At 40.7% G+C, this 21598-nt stretch overlaps 1 protein-coding gene across 3 annotated transcripts in view; it reads left to right on the forward strand.

Moving 5' to 3' along the window:
- Nucleotides 1-21264, forward strand: part of LOC140411199 (WD repeat-containing protein 26) — a 365602-nt gene extending 344338 nt beyond the window's left edge. For 2 of the 3 annotated variants that reach the window (XM_072500288.1, XM_072500290.1), the window contains 3 exons: nt 5758-5887; nt 8201-8386; nt 10537-21264. In XM_072500288.1, coding sequence (XP_072356389.1) covers nt 5758-5887; nt 8201-8386; nt 10537-10562 — 342 coding nt within the window. In that variant the 3' untranslated portion in view covers nt 10563-21264. The remainder of the gene's footprint in view (nt 1-5757; nt 5888-8200; nt 8387-10536) is intronic. The other variant, XM_072500289.1, reaches the window with a different exon arrangement.
- Nucleotides 21265-21598: the final 334 nt, after the last annotated feature.

The following is a 21598-nucleotide window of genomic DNA, read 5'->3' on the forward strand; positions in this document are numbered from 1 at the left end:
TCTTGTTCCAGGCATGGAAAGGTGTCTCCAGTTAGTGATGTAAAAGTTCATGTTGCTGTATTCTTTGGAATTCAGAAACTCAGTTTCTTATAATGACAATATGATGGATCTCTTTGTAGTGAGTATTGAGGGTCTTATTCCAGTGAGCTGATTACTGCATTTCTACAATTCTTCGTAACCTGTGAGTATTGTAGGCCTCATTGTGGTGAATTGATTACTGCATCTCTAAGATCATTGCAAAGAGAAAAGTCTGGCAGTGGTGCCCACTTGCATACAAGAGCACGATCAATATGCAGCATTCATGAAGAAGATAGAGAAGAGAAGTCCTCAGTGACTTTTATTAACCTTTACAACCTCCAGAAAGTCATTGTTCTGCCTGGTTAAATACTGCACAACTCAACGACGTAATGATTCTGTGAAAAAGAAAATCCATTTGACTGAAACTTACTGAAGTAGCGGAAGTCTGCGATCTAAGAAGATGGTGTGTAAACTCTGCATAGCCAGCCACATCTTACAGCTCAGTGGGCAGTAGTTTCAACAGATTTCCAACAATTTGAGAATTCTTCTACAAGTTTTTGACTTTGGACTACACTGAAATAACGGCAATTCAAGAAACGGCTGGCTTTTAGTATTTACCAGCAGAAAACATCTGGTTTGTAGTAAAATGGGCAATTTGCCAATGTTACGATTTAAACCAGGCTAGTTATTTGCAATGAGCTGCTTTAATCACTTGTTGAATTTTTTTTACAGCATTTTTATGATCATGTTTCAGAGGCTCTGGTTTCCCACATGCATCCAATGCAAGTAATCTGTTAATTTTGCACTGAAATTTTAATACTGGAATTATAAAGTGTTTCATTTGTACTGAGATTATGAAGGGTTCAATAATCAAATATATTGCAATCCTGGCAAAACTTTCATGGCCATTAAACAAACTTGGATTCATGTGGGGGTTTAACATTTGCGAAAAAGTTTGTACCCCTTCATGTAAATATGTTTGCAAAGAGGACTATTGTATCATTCCTAATGCAGTGCTGAATTGTGGTAGCTTGAGGGGCTTGAGAACAATAAATGGTGCTAATCTGGCACAATGAGCTGCACTCCTCGAGTTGAACTTCTGCATCTACTTGCTATATCTGAAAATGTGATGTTCCCCAGCATTAATCTGGAATTATATAATGTTCCACTACGGAAACAAGTTATGAGTTTGACCTCTTATGTGTGCCTCTTCCATTGCCTCATTTGTTGTAACCATGCTTTTGGCCACCTGTGCCTCATTTGAAAAAAAAAAAAAAAAAAATTTTTAAACCCCACTTCTTTCAGCAAGCTTTTAGTTACTCTTGTAATATTTAATTCTTCGGTTCCATGCCTAGTTATTACTGTTAAAGGAGATAGAGAACAGAAAATTTGTGAGCTGATGTTTGCCCGTTTATACACTTTCATAGAGGTGTACAACAAAACATGGATGTGAGATATTATACGAGAAGGTAACCCAAAGTTTGGTCAAATAAAGTAGTGCTTTAAAAGACCTGCCAAAATGGAGTATGAAGTATATTATCAATGGTGAGAGATTGCAGAGAGTTCTGTGGATCCTAGTGCATCAATCACCAACGGCTAGTATGCAGGCGCATCAAGTAATTAGGAAAGCTAATAGAATGCTATTGTTTATTATGAGGGGAATTTAATACAAAAGGCGGAGGTAATTCTTCAGTTACGCAGAGCACTAGTGAGATCACATCTGGAGTATTATGTGCAGTATTGCTCTGTTTATTTAAGGAAAGATATAAATACTTTAGAAACAGTTGCGAGAAGGTTTACCAGACTAATACCAGGAATGAGCGGGTTGTCTTATGAGGAAAGGTTGGAGAGGTTCGGTTTATATCCACGAGTTTAGAAGAGTAACAGGTGACTTGATCAAACCTTTAAGGTCCTGAGGGTTATTGACAGGATGGGTGGGGAAAGGATGTTTCATCTTGGAAAATCTAGAACTAGGGGTCGCTGTTTAAAAATAAGGGATCAGTCATTTAAGATGGAAATGAGGAGAAATGTTTTCTCAAGAGGGTTGAGTCTGAAATGCAAAAATGCTGTGGAAGCAGAGTTGAATATTTTTACGGCAGAGATAGATACATTCTTGATGAGCAAGGGGTGAAAGATTATTGGGGCAGATGGAAATACGGGATTGAGGTTATGATCAGATTAGTGTTATGATCCCAGTTGAAATAACTGGGCGGGAAAATCCTAGAATGGAACCTTGGCTCAAAAGACCGCAACTTTAATTTTTTAAATAAAATGTGCAGGAACAGAGTCACAGGATCACTAATTAGTTTTAACAACAAGAATTTTTTTTAAATTAAACATGAAAAAATTGGATTACAATTACCTTTACGCTCCTTTAGTTCAGTGTTTTTCAAACTTTTTTTCCGGGGACCCATTTTTACCTACCGGCCAACCTTCAGGACTCACGCCAGCCGACATTCGCGATCAACGCCGGCCGACCTGCGTGACCCACATTTTCCCTTACCTTGTTTGTTGTTGACGAAAATGGAGAAAATGGTTTTGGGTCCCTTTGGCCCCCCGAACTTGGGGGAAAAAAAGGCTGCGACCATATTTTAAAAATGCGGCCGCACTGCGCATACGTGCCCGATCTGCGCACCGATGATCGGGCACACATGCGCAGTGCAGCCAATTTTAAAAAATCTTTCCTGGCCATTTTGAAGGCCGCTCGCAGCCGGCATTATTAAAAGCCGGCTGCTGCGATTGTTGCACGCGGAGTTGCGCAATCAGGAGCGCCGCGACGGAAGGCTCCGTGACCCTCCCGACACCCGCCCGCGCCCCCGAGTTTGACAATGCCTGCTTTAGTTTACCAATTACACAGGTTTTAGATTAACATGGATTACAGCTCACAAATGGATTACCAAATACAAACTTAAACTACAATGATCTCATTAATACAAAAAGACCCTTGTAAGCACACAAGATGACTGTGGTCAAATACATACTCCCCTTTGAACCCAAGTTGGTGTCTGTGGATTTCTTCTCAGAATCCCCCATTTGTTTGTCATGTGAGAGTTTCCAAGCTCGACTCCCACAAACGTGCTTTAAAATCTTCTCTCATAAAGTATGTTTTCCCTAGTGGTTTGCAGACTGAAATCCAGGTTTTCTAAATGACACTTTTAAATAAAGCTTTCACTCCACTTTTAACAGTGAATTCAGTCCAGGATTTTACACCTACTCTTCTTAGGATTTTCTTGTGTTGACTGCATTTGCATAAACTCAGGGTCCAGCCACCGATATCCATAGTTTTATCAACTCGGGTTCCACATAAAATCTCTCAAACCTGAAAATAATTTCAGATATCTTTCGGGCTTGTCAGCCTTCTTCTCACCTATGTCTGTCTTTACTGAACAGTGCTCTGTTCTAGTACCTTTAACCCCAGACCTCTTGGAAACTTCTCTTCATTTCTCTTGTTTCCATAGAATCACCGACCTTCTGAAAGAGCACCCTACCTAGGCCCACTCCCTTGCCCTATCCCTGTAACTCTACCAAACCTGCATATCCCTGGACATTAAGGAGCAATTTTATCATGGCTAATCCACCTAATCTGCATATCTTTGGATGGTTGGAGAAAATCGGAGCACCCAGAGGAAACCCACACAAACACGGGGAGAAACTCCACACAGTCACCCAAGATCGGAATTGAACCCAGATCCCTGGTGCTGTGAGGCAGCCGTGCTAACCACTGCACCACCGTACCGTTCCTTTACTAGCTGCTCTTCAGATTTCTGCAATTATTTTCTCAACCATTACTCCATGGAATGGCTTTTCTTCTAGCAAAGCTGAGAGAGATGTTCCCCCTCTAGCCTTCTAAACCAGAGAGAGAGAGTTAACTTCTCTCTATCTATCTTCAACTGCAATCAAATTACCTAAACTGAAACTTAAAAGCTTCTCTATCTTATAAAACACCAGTTGCCAAGTAACCACTGCTGTTTTATTAATTCTTCATGCCATAGCCCACGCTAAGCACAATAGAAACACAGTTGGAACTTAACCAACCACCACACATACAAACACCTTTGTCCAGCATGAATCTAACTATAAGTTTTATCCTTCCAGGCACAGAAGCATTAAATTAAACCCACTCAAAACAATACCTTATTTCTAATGTTTACCAATGCAAATATAAATCCCTTAAAATATCTTTGTTTTCCTAACATCAGTCATGTTCTTCTTGCATAAGAACTAGGAGCAGGAGTAGGCAATTCAGCCCCTCGAGCCCACTCCGCCATTCAATACGATCATGGCTGATCTCCTCTCTGCCTCAACTCCACTTAAATGCCTGTTCTCCATAACCCAATAATAATTTAAAATGTGTCTGTGTCTATTTCAAATTTATTCCATGTCCCGGCATCCACCACACTCCTAACGTAGTGAATTGTAGCTTCACGACCCTTTGAGAGAATTCAATAGAATCCCTACAGTGCAGAAGGAGACCATTCGGCCCATTAAATCTGCATCGACCCTCTGAAAGAACACCCTTCCTCGGCCCACTCCCTTGACCTATCACCATAACCCGGTAACCTGACCTAACCACATCTTTGGACACTAGGAGGAAATTTTTTTTAGCATGGCCAATCGATCTAAACTGCACATCCTTGGACTGTGGGAGGAAACTGGAGGAAGCCCACATCAACATAGGGAGAATGTACAAACTCCACACAGTCACCCAAAGCCAGAATCGATCCTGGGTCCCTGGTGATTGTAAAGGCAGCAGTGCTAACCACTGTGCCACCTCATCTCTGTTTTAAATCTGCTACCCCTTACCCTTAAAATATGACACCTCATTCTAGGATGCCCCACAACAGGAAGCATCCACTCTACGTCTAATTTGTCAATACCTTTTATCATATTAAATACCTCAATTAGACCTCCTCTCATTCTTACAAACACGAGAGTATAGGTCTAAACTGTTCAATATCTCTTCATAAGGCAGACGCCTCTTCTCTGGAATCTATCTAGTGAACCTCCTCTGAACTACTTTTAATGTAACTACATCCCTCCTCAAATAAGGGAACCAACACTGTACTCCAGGTGCGGTCTATTGCTTTGTGCTATGCCTTGATGATAAATGGTGGAGCAGGTTTGAAGGATCAAGTGGCCTACTCGTGATTCGTAAGTTGGTAAAATGATCGTAAAGATGTGGAGGGAGGTGGATTGTAAGTATTGCCACCTTTAAAAGACTGTGGGCCAGGAACACGGCCAAACAGTAATGTATCAGAATTGGGAAAAAACATGGGTGCGCCGTGGTTAATTACGCCCAAATCTACTTAACCACATTGAGTCAGTTTAATTAAATGGTTAAGCCTGTCAATGGAAAAATTGTCAGCACTCAAACTGTTACTAAGGGCGCCAGCTTTTAGAACCAAATGTGGTGTTTATCTGTGTAAATGCTATAAATTCAAAATTTAAAAATTGAAGCTACTGGAAAAGTACAGAAGGTCTATCTGCATCTGACAAGATGAAGTTAATGTTGGGCCCTTTTCAGAACCAGAAATTTGAACCTTTTCAGATGCTCTCTCAACCAAGAAGATACTCGTAAGCAAATTAATGTACGACCATCTGCATATCAATTCCTATTGTTCAGAATATTTGAATATTAATGTTTTTATTTCATGGGCTATTTGGAATAAAGTACAATAGAAAGCCTAAAATTCTGTCTGCCTGAATCTCTCTCTCTCTCTCTCTCTCTCTCTCTGCCAGGGAGTTCATCTATGGGACTTACAGGACCGTGTTTTAGTGAGAAAGTATCAAGGTGTCACACAAGGATTCTACACAATTCATTCATCTTTCGGAGGCAACAATGAAGACTTTATAGCCAGTGGCAGTGAAGGTAAGAAGCAGGGGTATACAGCATCATAGAATGAAGAACATTCAGTCCATGGATAGCAAGAGCTACCACTTAGCTCTGTTTGTTTGTCCATGGTGGTATCATGAGGGTGATGTGGGGAAAATGACCATTAAATGCCCATATTCTTGGCATCTTATTGATAGAAACACATTCAGCCGTGACTATCTATCATTTTCTGGTTTTTCCTTTTCTATTTAACACTGGATTTTGGTAACTTTGAGAGTTAAAAACATTATTTGTGAGATAAATGTAATCAGTTCCTCATTCATCTCACCAAATCTTGGTTGATGGGCAGGCATGGAATCTGCTCGCAGCTCTTCCTGCCTTAAAGCTTTCCTGCTGTGGGGGGAACCATCTAGAGTCTGAGTCATTATAGCTGAGACCATTCAGCCCATCCAGTCTGTGATGGCTCTCTGTAAAGCAATCCCAACAGTCCCATTTGCCTACTCGGTCCCTGTAGCCCTACAAACCTATTTCCGTCAAGTTCCTAACTGATTTCCTTTTGAAATCATGAATTGGCTCTTTCTACCACCCGTGTAGGCAGAGTTCCAGGTCAGTACTCCACACAAAAAAATTCTCATTTCCTCCTTTCCATCCCCCCGCTCCCCTCCCCTTGCATATCTCTCACCCAAAATCTGTGACCCTGAGTCCTTTTACCATCTGTCCTCAGCTTACCAGTTTCTCACAACAGCGCAGTTGTGTTAAGATTGGAGACTGCACTGTTCTATGCAGTGCTCTGGTGCCACTCTCTTACAACAAAGGTATATGCAATGGTTGGTCTTCAGCTTTGACCTCTTTGGTTGCTTGCTCTTGATTTTCACTGTAGGTTCTGGCTACTGGTGCAAACCTTAAGAAGTTTAAAACGTAGAGATTATCAATGTGGAAGAACACTGAATAAAATACAGCCTTTAGCTTGGGCATGCAAATGAATAAAGTTTTTTTTGGGGGGCCGGGGCACTTTGAATGTGAAGAATGGTGAGATATGTTCAGTCCCTGTTCATTTAATCCTGGTAGCTGATTCGAATTGAGGGTTAGCAGTAGATTTATAAATTATTATTTTTTTATTTCTTTTTTTAAAAGATTTTTTTAAGGATATTTGTAATTTTCATAATAGTAACAATAACAGCAACATGGTACAATAAACACTTCCATCCCCATCACATTCTTCCCACCCCCACCAATAAAACAATAGTCTAGCCCCGACCCCCACCCCCAGGATTTCTGCTTCTGCTGACCTTTTAATTATCTCCGAGAAAGTCGACAAATGGCTGCCACCTCCGGGTGAACCCTACCATTGACGCTCTTAGGGCGAACTTTATTTTTTCGAGACTGAGAAACCCAGCCATGTCACTAACCCAGGTCTCTAATTTCGGAGGCTTCGAGTCCCTCCACATTAGTAGGATCAGTCTCCGGGCTACCAGGGAGGCAAAGGCCAAGACGTCAGCCTTTTTCGCCCCCTGAACTCCTGGCTCTTCCGACTCTCCAAAGATCGCTACCTCCGAACTCTGCACCACCCGTGTTTTAAATACCATGGACATAGCCTTAGCGAACCCCTGTCAAAGCCCTCTAAGCTTCGGGCATTCCCAAAACAAGTGGACATGATTCACCGGACTTCTCGCACACCTCGTACACCTGTCCTCCACCCCAAAAAACTTGCTCATCCGGGCCACCGTCATGTGTGCCCGGTGGACTACCTTGAACTGTATCAGGCTAAGCCTGGCACATGATGAGGATGTGTTAATCCTGCTTAAGGCATCTGCCCACAAACCCACCTCTATCTCTCCCCCTAGCTCGTCTTGCCACTTGCCCTTTACGTCCTTTATCGGAGTTTCCTCCGACCCCATAAGTTCTTGGTAGATATCTGGTACCTTCTTCTCTCCCACCCATGTTCTGGAAACTACCCTGTCCTGTATACTCCGTGGTGACAGGAGCGGGAAGGCCGGAACCTGCCATCTCAAAAAATCTTGTTCCTGCAGATATCTAAACCCATTCCATGCTAACAATTCAAATTTATCCTCCACTGGTTTCAAGCTGGGGAAACTCCCATCTATGAATAGATCTCCTCTCCCATCCTCCCAATTCCTGCTCTCTGCCATCTCGGAACCCACCACCAGCCTACCCGGTAGGAACCGATGGTTATTGTAGATCGGGGTCCAAACTGATGCTCCCTCCACTCTCTTGTATCTCCTCCAATGCCCCCAGATTCTCAGAGCCGCCAACACAACGGGATTTGTGGAGTATCGGTGCCGTTATCAGATTGCTGTCATTTGTATGTTAACGGAAACTCTCTTGTAGATCACAAGGTTTATATTTGGCACAAGCGGAGTGAATTGCCAATAGCAGAACTGACAGGACACACACGTACTGTAAACTGCGTAAGCTGGAACCCGCAGGTCCCGTCCATGATGGCTAGCGCTTCAGACGATGGTACAGTCAGGATATGGGGACCAGCGCCTTTATTAAACAACCAGGAGTCTGAAGGTGATGATTTTCATTAAATAATGCAGTTGACAATCTTACAAAGCGAGGCGGGAAAGTAAACTGAGTCTGATGTAAAAAGGCTGCAGTCGGCTATACAACATTTGAATGAGCAAGAAGGTGACAGTATAATATGGGGAAGCGTGAAGTTATCCACTTTTGTCGCAAGAGTGAATAAGCAGACTATTTCTTTAAAAGGCGAGAGACTGATCTTGGTAATCAGAGGGATTTGGATGTCCTTGTACATAAATTATCAGAGGTTATCATGAAGGTAGAGCAAACAATTAAAGAAGGCAAATGGTATTTTAGTTTTTATTGCATTTATTGGAGTACTTAAGTCTTGCTGCAATCACCTAGATGAGACTACACCTAGAGTTAAGTTTGGTTTCTTACTTAAGGAAGGATATGCTTTCATTGTACAACAGAGATTTGCTAGATTTGATTCCTGGCGTGAGGCGAGATTGAGTTGAATGTACAGTCTCAGTGGGTTTGACAGGGTATATACTGAGAAGGTTCAACCATGCTCTTACTCAAAGGCAGAGTAACCCCGATGGGCCATATGGCCTACTGCCCGTCCTGTTTCTTAGTTACAACTTTTGAGTCATGGCACAGTAAGATGTAAATTATAAATCAGCTAATGTACAAGGTAAAAGTGAACTATATTTTTCTAGAGTTTTGGCATTCAACGTAGGAATTTCTGCAACTTGAACATTCACATCACACCCTGCAGAAATGGTTTACACTGATTTGGGTGTGTCTTTTCTGCATTAAAGATGCTATAGAATGCCAATTTTCAAAATCAAAGCAGTTCAAATTCCTGTCAAATTGAGAGCCTGCAAAACCAAAATGTTATGCTTTGTTCCTTAGAGTTCAGTGTGTTAATTACTTTTCTAGCCACGGAACCCTTTTGACCTTCCAAGAGTAATGGCAGGACCCCTGAGAAACATTCTTATTGTGCTGAAGAGTTAAACCACAAAAAAATAATTGTTTTCACACAGGTACAATCATAGAAAAGACTTCCATAAATTCGGTTTTTGCATTTCTTATATGTATACGTTTACTGTAATTAAAATTAAATAACCTACTTAGGTCTTAGCTTTTTGCCATTTTTAATGGTAGGAATGTTGTTGCTCCTTTGGTTCAAATGGGAAGAGAGCTGCTGCAATGCTGGATTCTCATATTGGACAAGTGCACACACTCTTACAATCTCCAACCAGTGGAAATAGTTTCTCTTTATCAACCCTGTCTTTCCTTGTTAATGTCTTGAATATTTTGAACAGATCACCCCATAACCTTCTAGATTCTAATGAAAACAGGCCTAATCTGCATAATCTCTCCTCATAACTTAACCCCTGTAGTCTAGGTATAATTTTTGTAAATCTATGTTGCACTCCCTCCAAGGACAATATATCCTTCTTAAGGTGTGGTGCCCATAACTGCCCTCAGTCCTCCAAGTGGTGTGTAACCACAGTTTTGTACAGCTGCAGCATTTCTTGTGTATCTTTATACTCCAATCCTCTAGATATAAAGGCTAGCGTCCTTTTGTCTTCGCCAAGGGTGGTATCATGACCAGTACAGGCTTGTTTGTGGCATTTTAGGATCTATGCACCTAAACCCCTAAGTCTTTTTGGACATCCACTGAAGCTAACCGCTTTCCATTTAGAAAGTACTCTGCTCTATCCTGTTTTGGTTCAAAATGGATAACTTCACACTTGCTTATGTTGAATTCCATCTGTCACAATGTTGTCCATTCACCTAGTCTGTCAATATCTGCCTGCTCCAGTTGAAAAGTTAATAGCATATGTGCAAAGGGATTGAATGGCTGCCTTGTGTCATTTCTGTAATTCCAAGTCCTTGTGTTGGCGTATCTAATCTGGTCAAGTGGGTTGTGCAGTTTATATTAATCAACACTATTCAAAATAGACTCCTGGGCTCTAACTATGACTACAACATTTTAAAGGAAAACTAAATTCAGATCTCTGTCTCTGGGAATCCAGTGAGGGACTTCTGGAACCTGCAACATCATTCATTTGAACAACCCAAAACAATTATTTCCTTGTAACACAGTTATTTTAAATCTCAGATGTGCAGCCCACAAATTATTTTATTTCAAATTTGTTTTACCATATTAACCCTGTCTGCCTCTTCCTCAGAAGCTTGCAGCAGCATGGATAGTTGACGGTGACTTTGCAACAGACAACTTTGAACTGAAATAGTCACAGAACAAAACAGCTTGGATCTTGGCACAAACCAACTGTGGTTGATCACTGGACAAGACCTGCTTGTGATGAAGAACTCATTCCCGGTCCTCTAACCTGTGCCAGCATCTTACCACCTTGCTTTCATAGTTAAAAATCCAAGAGAAGCAATCTCCTTAGACCCCAGTGGGATATCATTTTGAATTTTTCTCATTGATCTTGAGGAACCATGTTACATTAAGACTCCCATCAAATTCAGATACCTTTCTGCCTCTTTTTTTTTTTTTGCTGTGGCAGCCTACCTTGTTCTACACCGTGGATTTTCAGTGCTTGTGTGGAGTCCTAACACATTTGCTAGGTGAAGATAGCTTTAGTATGGAACAAATGTATACTAAAATAGAAGATTGTTTTCATTCTGGTAGCCTGAATTAGTGGAAATAACTACAGCTCAGTTCATGGACTTCATCTTGGGTCACGTGCCCTAAAACCTTTTTCATTGTGACCTTTGGGGAGGGGAAAAGCTCAAGAGTTCATATATAAAATGTCAGGGTTTTTAAAATTCCTAATTGTTAGCTGGATCATTTAAATCTCAGTTACATGCACTCCCCCTCATCATGGCCTTCCATTTGTTTTATGATAAATTCATTTCTGAGTTCTTGAAAGGATCCCAGCAGTGACATTTTTTTCTAATTCACTGCAGTGGGATGCCACATTGATTTGTTTAGGGATGATTTCAAACCCACATTGACACTGACTAGAAGAGGGTTATGTGGTACTGCTGACAGTACAGTAGTACATGTTCTTTCACTCGGATTTGTAACTTCACCTGTTTGAGTTGAAGGCAGAATCAGTGCCAAGTGATGTGGCAGTCTTTCACGTCATTGATTCCAATTGATCAAGTTCTGGATCTCAGCTGGAGATTGGCACCAGTTGTTTCTCCTTCAGTGGGGAGGTTGGAATCTGCTGGTAAAAATCAGAATGAATCCTGCAGCACTTTTGAACACCTAAAGGTAGGTGATCATAGCAGCATTGGCAGAGGCTAGGAAGAAGGCCACATGCCTGTCTACCTTCCATCTTGTTGGAGAACTGCTGCCGAATATGGGGTGGTTTAAAGCAGGGAAGTGGGGACAAAAATGTAAATGTTTAATGAGAGGAAACCTTACTGCACCTTGACTTGTGCAATATACGATCATTCTTTGCTACATTTGCCCTTTTCTATTTGCCCATTTTTAAACTCCTATTTACAATGATAGTTACCCAAGGTGCTTAGATCTTTTTGCATATGTTACCAACATAATTTCACCTACTAATGTTCACTGGCAATTGGCTAATTACCTGGGTATTGCATTGGTGCTCAAATGGAAAGGGCATAGGTGCTACCTCTATTGGTGAACCAATCTCCAGTGTAGAATTTGTTCCTCCTCTTCAAAAGTGACATTACAGCTTGCACGTCTTAAGGGGGTCAAGAGAAAAGGCAGAGCAATGTGGTCTAAATGCCTTTAGTAGTGGTGCAATTAGTACTGGACCACTATGGGTTAGATCTGGGATGGGGAGGACAGTGTGGGTAAACAGCAATGCAATCTGATAAATAGTGACCTGATCGATCACATGTGTACTTTGCCAATTTATTTGTACATTCTTTTAGAGTCCACAATTTATTTTTTATGTACAACTTCTATTAGAACTAAGATTAAATTCTCTTCTAAATTTGGGTTTGTGTTATTTGGAAATGTGCTTTTTGCACCAAGGAAGGAGAGAAAAAAGGAAAAGAAAAATCACTTTGCAGAGACGGGGGTGCAGGTTAAATCCCATGAATAAAAGTTGTAATTTGTATCTAGACTCTTGCATTTAATGTTGGAGGAAGAGACATTGGAGATGAGAGCTGCATTCCTGAGCGATTATAGAAGGCAACCACTATTTGTTCAATTAGAGATTGTCCAGAACTGGCATCTTACAGTGTGCAATGTAACACACCCAACTTAAAGCTATTGAAATCGTGCCAGTATCAACCAGGCCTGAAGCAGGGATGCTTTCACTCGCTGTCATTCATAGCTAAATGTACAACATAGTTCAGGAGATGTAATTAAATTGCAGTCAGCGTTAACCGTTCCACTTATTGGTGGTTTTCTGTAACTGAGCAGCTCCAGTGATCTGCATTCAACATTTGTTCTGAGTTATTGCAACGGATCTCTCATTTCAATGTTAAGCATTTAATGTTTGCATGCTTCAAGACCTTTTGCTTAGGTACTTACTACCCTATATTTCATGACCTGTGGTTAGAAAGTGGGTGGAAACGTTCCCCTGGAGCGTGCTGGTTATTTTCAGCCTGAATGTAAAGTAGGAACTGTGGGTGAGTGTTAATGCCCTGAACTGTTTCATATTTCAAATGATTTACCTTGTCACATTGGCTGTATACTTTGGAGTGGATGGTAAATAGTCACTTTTAAATTTTGAAAGTTTGGGAATGCCCCTGAATGAGTCGAGGTGAAAAGGTTAATTCCTGGTAGATGGATTCTGATGAGAGATGTACGCCTGAATAATATAAAATCACTGCAGCTTCACCAACATCAAGAACTCGTCATTTGGAGGAAAGGGTGAGGATGAATCTTTTATTCATATGACACTCAAAACTTGCAATATTCAGCATAGCTGCTCCTGAGCTACACAAGACTCTTGTTGATGGTGCCTAAAGTGAGCAGGCCCACCTACTGTCTGTTAGAGGTAGAAAAGTGATTTAAAAAGCGCATCAGATTGTTCACTTTGTTCAATATAAACATTGAAGAATAATTTAGGCAAAGTGCTCATTTAGACCACCTTTAAATACAGTGTGTTGTGTAAATGAATATTTCTCCATGAGTTTGGATGCTGTGCACTAGGGAATAGAATAGAATGAGAGATATTACCTGATAATTTACTGGTCACAGATTGGAAAGATGTTCTATTTCTCCAAATATAATAAGGATTATTCCAGATATATTTAATACATACATTTTGACTATTTTATTATTTAATTGTATGAAGTTAATGGAGTGCTTTTTGTATAAATTTAGAATACCCAATTATTATTCTTTTTCAATTAAGGGGCAATTTAGTGTGGCCAATCCACTTACCTTGCACATCTCTTTGGGTTGTGGGGGTGAGACCCATGCAGACAAGAGGAGAATGTGCAAACTCCACACGGGCAATGACCCGGAGCTGGGATCGAACCCGGGTCCTCAGCGCCGTGAGGCAGCAGTACTAACAATTGGGCCACCATGCTGCCCGTAAAGCAGTATTCCAACATCTTGCCTGTCCATGTCTCTGTAGTCTGCCTTCACATCGATGTTTGCCGCAAAGAATAGGACCTTTGACTGAAATCCAAAGCCAAATGCTATCAAAGATGAGTGCACTCAGATCGGAGAGGAAACTGATTTGAGCATTTTTATTTGTAGTCCTTCAGCTATTGGCAAAGCAATATACTTTTGTGTAGATTCTGTCTTGTTGCAAGACTTATTGTACGTCTTGTTGCACTATTCACATTGCTTAGTTCCTCTGACGCACATTGTGAGCAGATATTTGGATCCAAACCCAGTGTATGAGCAAATCCCACCAGAACAAATCAGATAACCTTTTTATATAAATTGCAGTGCAGTTGGGAGTTCTGTCAACAGTGCCCTTTGAGCTGTGCTGTGCAAGCTGCAGAGTAGGGATTATGAACTACACTGCCCTTATCAATCTGATCGGATGGTGGATGCACTATGTTCTCATTCTGGAGCTGTTAACATCCCAGCTTCAAAAATGTGTTTAATTAGAAAGTGGTGACCCTATTGAGCACATGCGCTGACATGAAATTATTATGTAACAGCCTCAATAGTCCATGCAATAAAGCTAATAAGACAGCAGAGGCGGATGCCTTGGCTTCTTCTGCTCTTGCCTTCTTGTCCTAGGGAACAGGCTAATTGTAACACACTCTGTTTCCCCGTGGCATCACAAACTCCACACAAATTGGATTTTCCCTTTGGTCATGATTTTATATTTAGGTCTGTCATGATTGAGAGAGGAAATGGATTGGAAAAAGTAATAGGTGGTCCCTGGACATGAACATTGGACAAAATGCAGACCTCTGACAACTTCCCACAATCTGTGTGTCAGGTATATAAGGGGATCCTTTTTTGACTTCAGCATCTTTGGCAAAAGATCCTTAGGGATAAGAGTTAATATCCAGCGAAGTCAGCAACCTTTGGATTTTAAAAAGTGTTCAGCTCTGGTATCTGAGGCAGGTTAGAAAATAGCTCTTCTCTGTCCCCACCACCAAATTTGTTTTCTTTTTCTTTGCATGTGAATTTAGGCAGTGTGTTAGGCTATTCAATTATGCGTAGCACCGCATCAAGGACTCGTCAGGCCTACATTTTAGTAAGATGCTGATTAGGAGATGGGGCCATACCTAATTTAATCCTCCCTATCCCCAGGGTTACATTGACGTGGCATCCTGTTTGAAATCATCTAGACCAGTTATTTAACTGGCACATTATTAATCAGTACCATAATGGTATTATGAGCCCACTGCATAACCAGATGCAGGATGTATTAATTTATGTAGTTAATCTAATGCCTTTCACAGATATTTTATGTTCCTGCCATCCAGTCACAAAAAAGAAATTACAACTGTATTTTTGTAACCTTTTACATCTATATCTTTTACAGACCTTTTGCATCTATACCTTTTACAGACATCCCCCCCATCTCTTTCTCCCAGTCATACAAGAAGATAGTTGCCAGTATTTTGATAGCCTTGTCTCCATACCTTGTTCCAAGGAAATAGATTGGATCTCCGAATTGAAAATAGTGCAAAATAACATGTAGCAATTTTTTGCAGTTAATTTTGTTGAGCAGCATCCTGCTTGGCTACTTTCCTTCCAGTGAAATTTTCAGCAGCTCTATACTGTGAGCACTTCTGCATCTTGTATTTATATTCAAGAATTGTCGCGATAAAATGCTAGACAGAATGGTTTACCTTTCATGATAAATAAGTTAATTGAAATATTTGCTTGTAAAGGTACCTCGATCATAATTTCATAACAAAGGGAGTGATTTATAATAGTTGAGTCCTCTGGTAGTAAACTTTGATAGTGAACATATTTTGCTTTACAGTATTGTTCGATAAACTGAGTTGCAGAGTGGGATGTTCTCTGATTTTGGATATCACCACCCCTCAATGCATTAGATAAGGATTACATTACTTACGTTTCAAGCACGTTCCACCCTGGCTCTAAATCAGAGTCAAAGTATATATGCCATTCATATACTAGTTAGAAGTGAGTGCTTGATAAATGACTTGGGTACCAACGGTTTAATATATCCTACATCTGATAAAATAAATCCTCAAGAGTGCAGAATAAATTCTGGATAATATTGGACCTCACGATGTCTAATGCAGTCATTGGAGAGGGTCACTGAACTGCTTTGATTTTAAATAATGCCAGTGAGAGTTAGTGTTATTCAGTGGAACCTCTGCATTCGTAGTTTGCTGGTATGTTTTACAGAAAGCTGAATTTGTGTCCCACAGTCTCAATACATTAATTTTATTTGTCAGCTCATCTAGACCTCTTTTCCAGTTAGATTTCAATTGTACAACATATTCCATACAGCATCTTCCTGTTATTTTCAGCCTCAAGATATCTGAGTCTTCAGACTTGGCATCTACTAAAACCTGCTTCACTGTCCTTCATTGTTGTGTCATATGTGTTGCTGATTTTAAATCTTTTTGTTTAAGGTTCAATTTACTGTGATAGTTCATTTTCACCTTTTGCATTAACTTACTGCGATAATTCACTTGCATCGGTTAAGAAGCTGACAGGATTGACAGTCTGTCTCGAGTGTATACTACATTTTCAATCAGTTCACTCGTGGTTTCTTCTTGGGCTATGTCACTGTGGAAGACAACTTTTGAACTTGCCAAAATGGGCAGTTTTCTATGGCCTGCTGTCAAAGCCTTGAAGGTACAGATGTATCACTGCTGGGAAAGCTTGGGAATCACATAGAAGTTAACGAGGAGTGTGACCTTGCCACATGACACTCCAGTAGATCCATTTAACTTAGACAGGAGAACAGTTTGTAGTTTGAATTGAAAGGTTTTGGATCAATCTACTCGTTACCTTGGATGATCTTTGCATTCCTAATTTAGTCGGATGTTTCACAAGATGGGGCAAATGTAATTATAATTTCCCTTTTACAGCATCTTAAATGTTGCCACCATTACTCTATCTGAAAGTCTGTTAGTTTCTGATGTCAGTTCTAATGTTTGTTTTGTCTTTTATCAACACCATTCATGGATAGGTTTGCTATCTATTTTTTTGTATATCTGCAGGATTTATTTTTTTATTATTTCACAATAGTGCTGAGCAGCCACCTTGAATTGTTGCAGTCCAAGTGATAGGGTGGCACGGTGGCATAGTGGTTAGCACTGCCGCCTCACAGCACCAGGGATCCAGGTTCGATTCTGACCGTGGGTAATTGTGTGGAGTTTGAACACTATCCCTGTGTCTGCGTGGGTTTCCTCTGGGAACTCCGGTTTCCTTAGTCCAAATATGTGCAGGTCAGGTGGATTGGCTCTTAGTGTCCAAACATTAGGTGGGGATCACGGGGATAGGGTGGGGGAGTGGCCTTGGGCAGGATGCTCTTTCTGAGGGTCAGTGCAGACTCTGGCCAAATGGCCTCCTTCTGCACTGTAGGGATTCTATGACAGTGCTCTTAGGGACGGAGTTGCAGGATTTTGACCCAGTCACTTGACTGGAACAGCTATTATAGTTTTAAGTCAGGATGGTATGTCTCTTGGAGAGGAACATTCAATTCAGGTGGTGGTGCAATCTGCAGCCCCTGTCCTTTTAGATAAGAGGTTGCAGGTTTGGAAGATGCTGTCGAAGGAGCCTTGGTGAGTTGCTACAATGCATCTTGTAGGTGGTACACACTGGTGCCACTGTGTTGGTGGTGGAGGGATTGAATGTCTAAGGTGGTGGAAGTGGTGCCAGTTAAGCAGGCTGCTCTGGTCTGGATGGTGTCGAGTGTTTTTGGAACAACGCTCATCCAGGCAACGGGAGAGTATTCCATCACACTCCTGACCTGAGCCTTGTAGATGGTGGACAGGCTTTGGGGAGTCAGGAGGTGCGTTGCATGCTGCAGAATTCCCAGCCCCTTGCTCTTGTAGCCACAGTATTTATATGCCTTAGTTCACTTCCTGGTCAGTGGTTTAACCACAGGAAATTAATAGAGGGTGATTCAGCAATGGCAATGCCACTGAATGTCATGGGCAGTTGGTTAGATTGTTGGATGTTAGAATGTCTGCACTACATTTTACAGTTTGTTTTTTTTCCTCTTGTTTTGAGGCATCTCGTCTGATTTCATCACCCTTCCGAATTTAGATTTTGCAAATTTAACTCTTTTAAATTTCAAAATCCAGGTCATTGTAAATTTGAAATTGTAGTGGGCCCAACATTGATAGCTGGCTAGGACACCCCTCTCCCTTTGGTTATAATCCAGGGTTTACCCTGAATCCCTAAACTTTGGGATCTTCTGCAGCAGATGGCAAATCAGGAAAATGAGTTGTTGCTGAACCTTTAGTTTTTTAAATAATAAAATGGCCACCTCTGAGACACTCAATGAGCCAACTACCCAAATACTGCAGAAGAGGTGCCATTGAAGAGAAAATAGATCAAATTCAGAGCCTCATATATAGGTTAAACTAACTGTTCAATCCGACTGAGTTTTGGGGCTTTGCTACCTAATACTTTTCCTTCCTGTTTTTATAAAATATTTTTGGTGTGGATATTTAAATTATTCCAAGCATCGTGTGTTAAAACTAGTAAAGACTTGCAATTACCCAACACCTTACCATATCTCAGTCCACTTGAAAGAGTTTCACATACAATGAGCTACTTTGAAGTCCCGTCTTGTGTCTGAAACATATGTACCTGTTTTGCGCACAAGATTCGGTAAACAACAATGAAATGAATGGTCTTTAATCTGGCACTGTGATGTTTCATAGAATTTACAGTGCAGAAGGAGGCCATTTGGCCCATCGAGTCTGCACCGGCTCTTGGAAAGAGCACCCTACCCAAGATCAACACCTCCACCCTATCCCCATAACCCAGTAACCCCACCCAACACTAAGGTCAATTTTGGACACTAAGGGCAATTTATCGTGGCCAATCCACCTAACCCGCACATCTTTGGACTGTGGGAGGAAACCGGATCACCCGGAGGAAACCCCGGCACACACTGGGAGGATGTGCAGACTCCGCACAGACAGTGACCCAAGCCAGAATCGAACCTGGAGCTGTGAAGCAATTGTGCTGTCCACAATGCTACCGTGCTGTGCAAGTTAATTTCTGGGACGTTTGGTGGTGCCATGTCTCAGCTTCTTCGTGATGGCAGAAAGCAGGACTTGAAGAGCAGAGGTCAATGTCACAAACAGGCTGTTCCCAACATGACCTTCAACGTGAAAAAAAGTGAAGCTGCCACACAATCTGTAGGAATATTTTAATAAATATCGTGCCATATTTATATCTTGAGGTTTAAGGTGACTACAGTGTTATTTCACTGCCTGATTAGGGTATTCTTAGTCGTGTTCATTTGTTACATTTCTTTCTGCAGTGGTAGATGATGAAAATGGAGAACGAGATTTTAAGGTGCTAGACCCCTGAAACCTCTGGTTTTGGAGTGTTGAAAATGTGGCATTCACCCTGACATTGCCCAGAATGTTACAAGATGTGATGCTATCACAAAAAGTGACAACTTGGGACAGGTGGAAGAGTTTAAATTACCTCACTGTTATCAGATCCTTAAGTGAGACAGCATTTATTACTTAACTGGCGGATAAGTATTGGCCCTGGATAGAGGTGATGTGTTTCAGATAGTTGCTCAGATACTGAATATTCAATAGTGGGTTTACATAAACCTACCTCGAACAAAGGTGATTTTTTTTTTTAAGTTCCTGTTCAGATGAGCATTTGTCCTTGCCTAAATACACTCTACAACTAATGATGATGCCCCCACCCTATGGTGTAACATGTTGGGAGCATGAAGAAGACATGTGTGCTAGTGTGATAAACCCAAGTGTTGAATTACCAGTTTGCCCTTTGTTGCCATGTAGAGAAGGTAATTCCTCCTTCTGCTGCATTGTAACCAAAGGCAGAGTAAGTTATCAAACTATCTTCAACTTCCTTAAGTCTTGTGTTCATTTGTTCAGTGTTGTCTTTCTGCAAGTTGTATATGAGGACTCCCAATCAGTTAGGGAACTGGCTTCATCGGATTCCTGTATGGTCTGCATAGATTTACTTCTAAATGAACACTTGTGCTCACCAGAAGAATAGCTGGTCATATGGATGGATCCTGGTATGGTTCCCTTATGAAGATTGGTGCTAAGGTGTTATTGAGGACTTGTGTAGAGGAAACTTAGTTGTGTATCAAACCCACATGCTATACTTGACCTGGGACTACTGGATTAAATGTATCATTCCCAGAATTGTTGCCCTCACTTTGGGAAAAAATAGAATTTCAGTCAAAAAAATAAACCCCAGTCAAGTGTTGCTGTGTATCAAAAAATTTTGTTTCAAAAATATTTTTAGGAAAAAAAGCCTGTGGGGGACATGCAAGTCCAGTAAAATGCAACTGCTCTGGTTAAGTGTTTGACTTAACCTGTCTGAAAAAGAAAATCTATTCTTCATTAAAATGTAGGTGCAAAAACCCCATTTCTTCATCGACAAGAATATAATACAAATGTTACATACATATCCATTTCAGAACAGAAATTGGATGTTTTCAATTGCTGGGTTCCTTCTACAATGAACTGATGATGATGATGTCTACTTGGTCTCTGAAGGAAAGTAAATGGACTTTTCTTGAAGAGGTTCTAGATGAAGCAAGTGGCAGGAAGGAAGCCTGTTTCTTGAGCTGAAGTCCCTTCTGCTGTTCTGGCTTTATACACAGCAGGGGTGGAGCTACTTTATTTAGAGCTTTTGGTACTTCAATGGATATTTGTAATGACCTGATAATAAATGTCAAAAAACATAATTTGCTCTTCCAGTAATGCACTTGTTCTTTTGTCTCTCTGCTTTTGAAATTGCAATGTGGAACAAGCTGTTGTAACTGGGATTTCTGTGAAGTGTCATGGTGTGGACATGCTGGTCTATATAAAGCTGCAGGTTCCAAGCTTGGGTTGTAGCTGGGAGGAGTATTTTGAATCTTTTAACACTGGGTTAAAAAGTACTGGTGTCTATTATTGATGGTGCAAAGAATATGAGGGGAGTGTCACACAGGTTTGTATCACACTTAGTAGAATATAGTAGTTTTCTTTACATTAAATCCTAGGAACAACATTGAACTAAATATATCCTTTCTGCATTAGTTTCAATGTTAATCCATTACACAATCTAATCCAACCTGTATTTGTTTGTCTATTTATTTTTCCATTTTAGATTATTTTAAATAATTTCATTATTTTATAATGGTAGAGCATTTTAAACATATCGTAATGGTTGGTAAAAGATGTTAATTGCTTCCAATATTCCTGTTCCTGTTGTGTTAGGTTTGAGAAAACCCACTTTACACCTCATCACTGCAATGCATGTGATGCTTCAAAAAAACAGGAGAAAAAAGTTGATTTGTAAGCTTGTTACTTAAAACTCAATAAAAATAAAGTACAGCATCTTTCTGAACTTCTAGCTTTCATTCATATTTGGAAGAAACCTGATGATGGTATAAAGCTTTTTCAGTCTTTCTGACTTGGGTATAATAAGCTTTGTCCTGCAACACTGAGAATAGAATGCAGGATCTGAGTTAAGATTCCAGAGTCCAGGCTCAGTAGGTGAGCCATTACCTAGTGTGGCCCTGAAGTCTAATAGAGTGAAAGATTTCAGGTTTAATAAAAACAAGATGCTAGAAAAACTCACCAGGTCTGGCAGCATCTATGGAGAGAGAAATAAAGTTAATGATTTGAGTTAGTATGACTGCAGAGCTAAAGAGAGGGAGAAATATACTGTAC

The sequence above is a fragment of the Scyliorhinus torazame genome, chromosome 4 (genome assembly GCF_047496885.1).
Source record: "Scyliorhinus torazame isolate Kashiwa2021f chromosome 4, sScyTor2.1, whole genome shotgun sequence".
Classification (NCBI taxonomy): domain Eukaryota; kingdom Metazoa; phylum Chordata; class Chondrichthyes; order Carcharhiniformes; family Scyliorhinidae; genus Scyliorhinus; species Scyliorhinus torazame.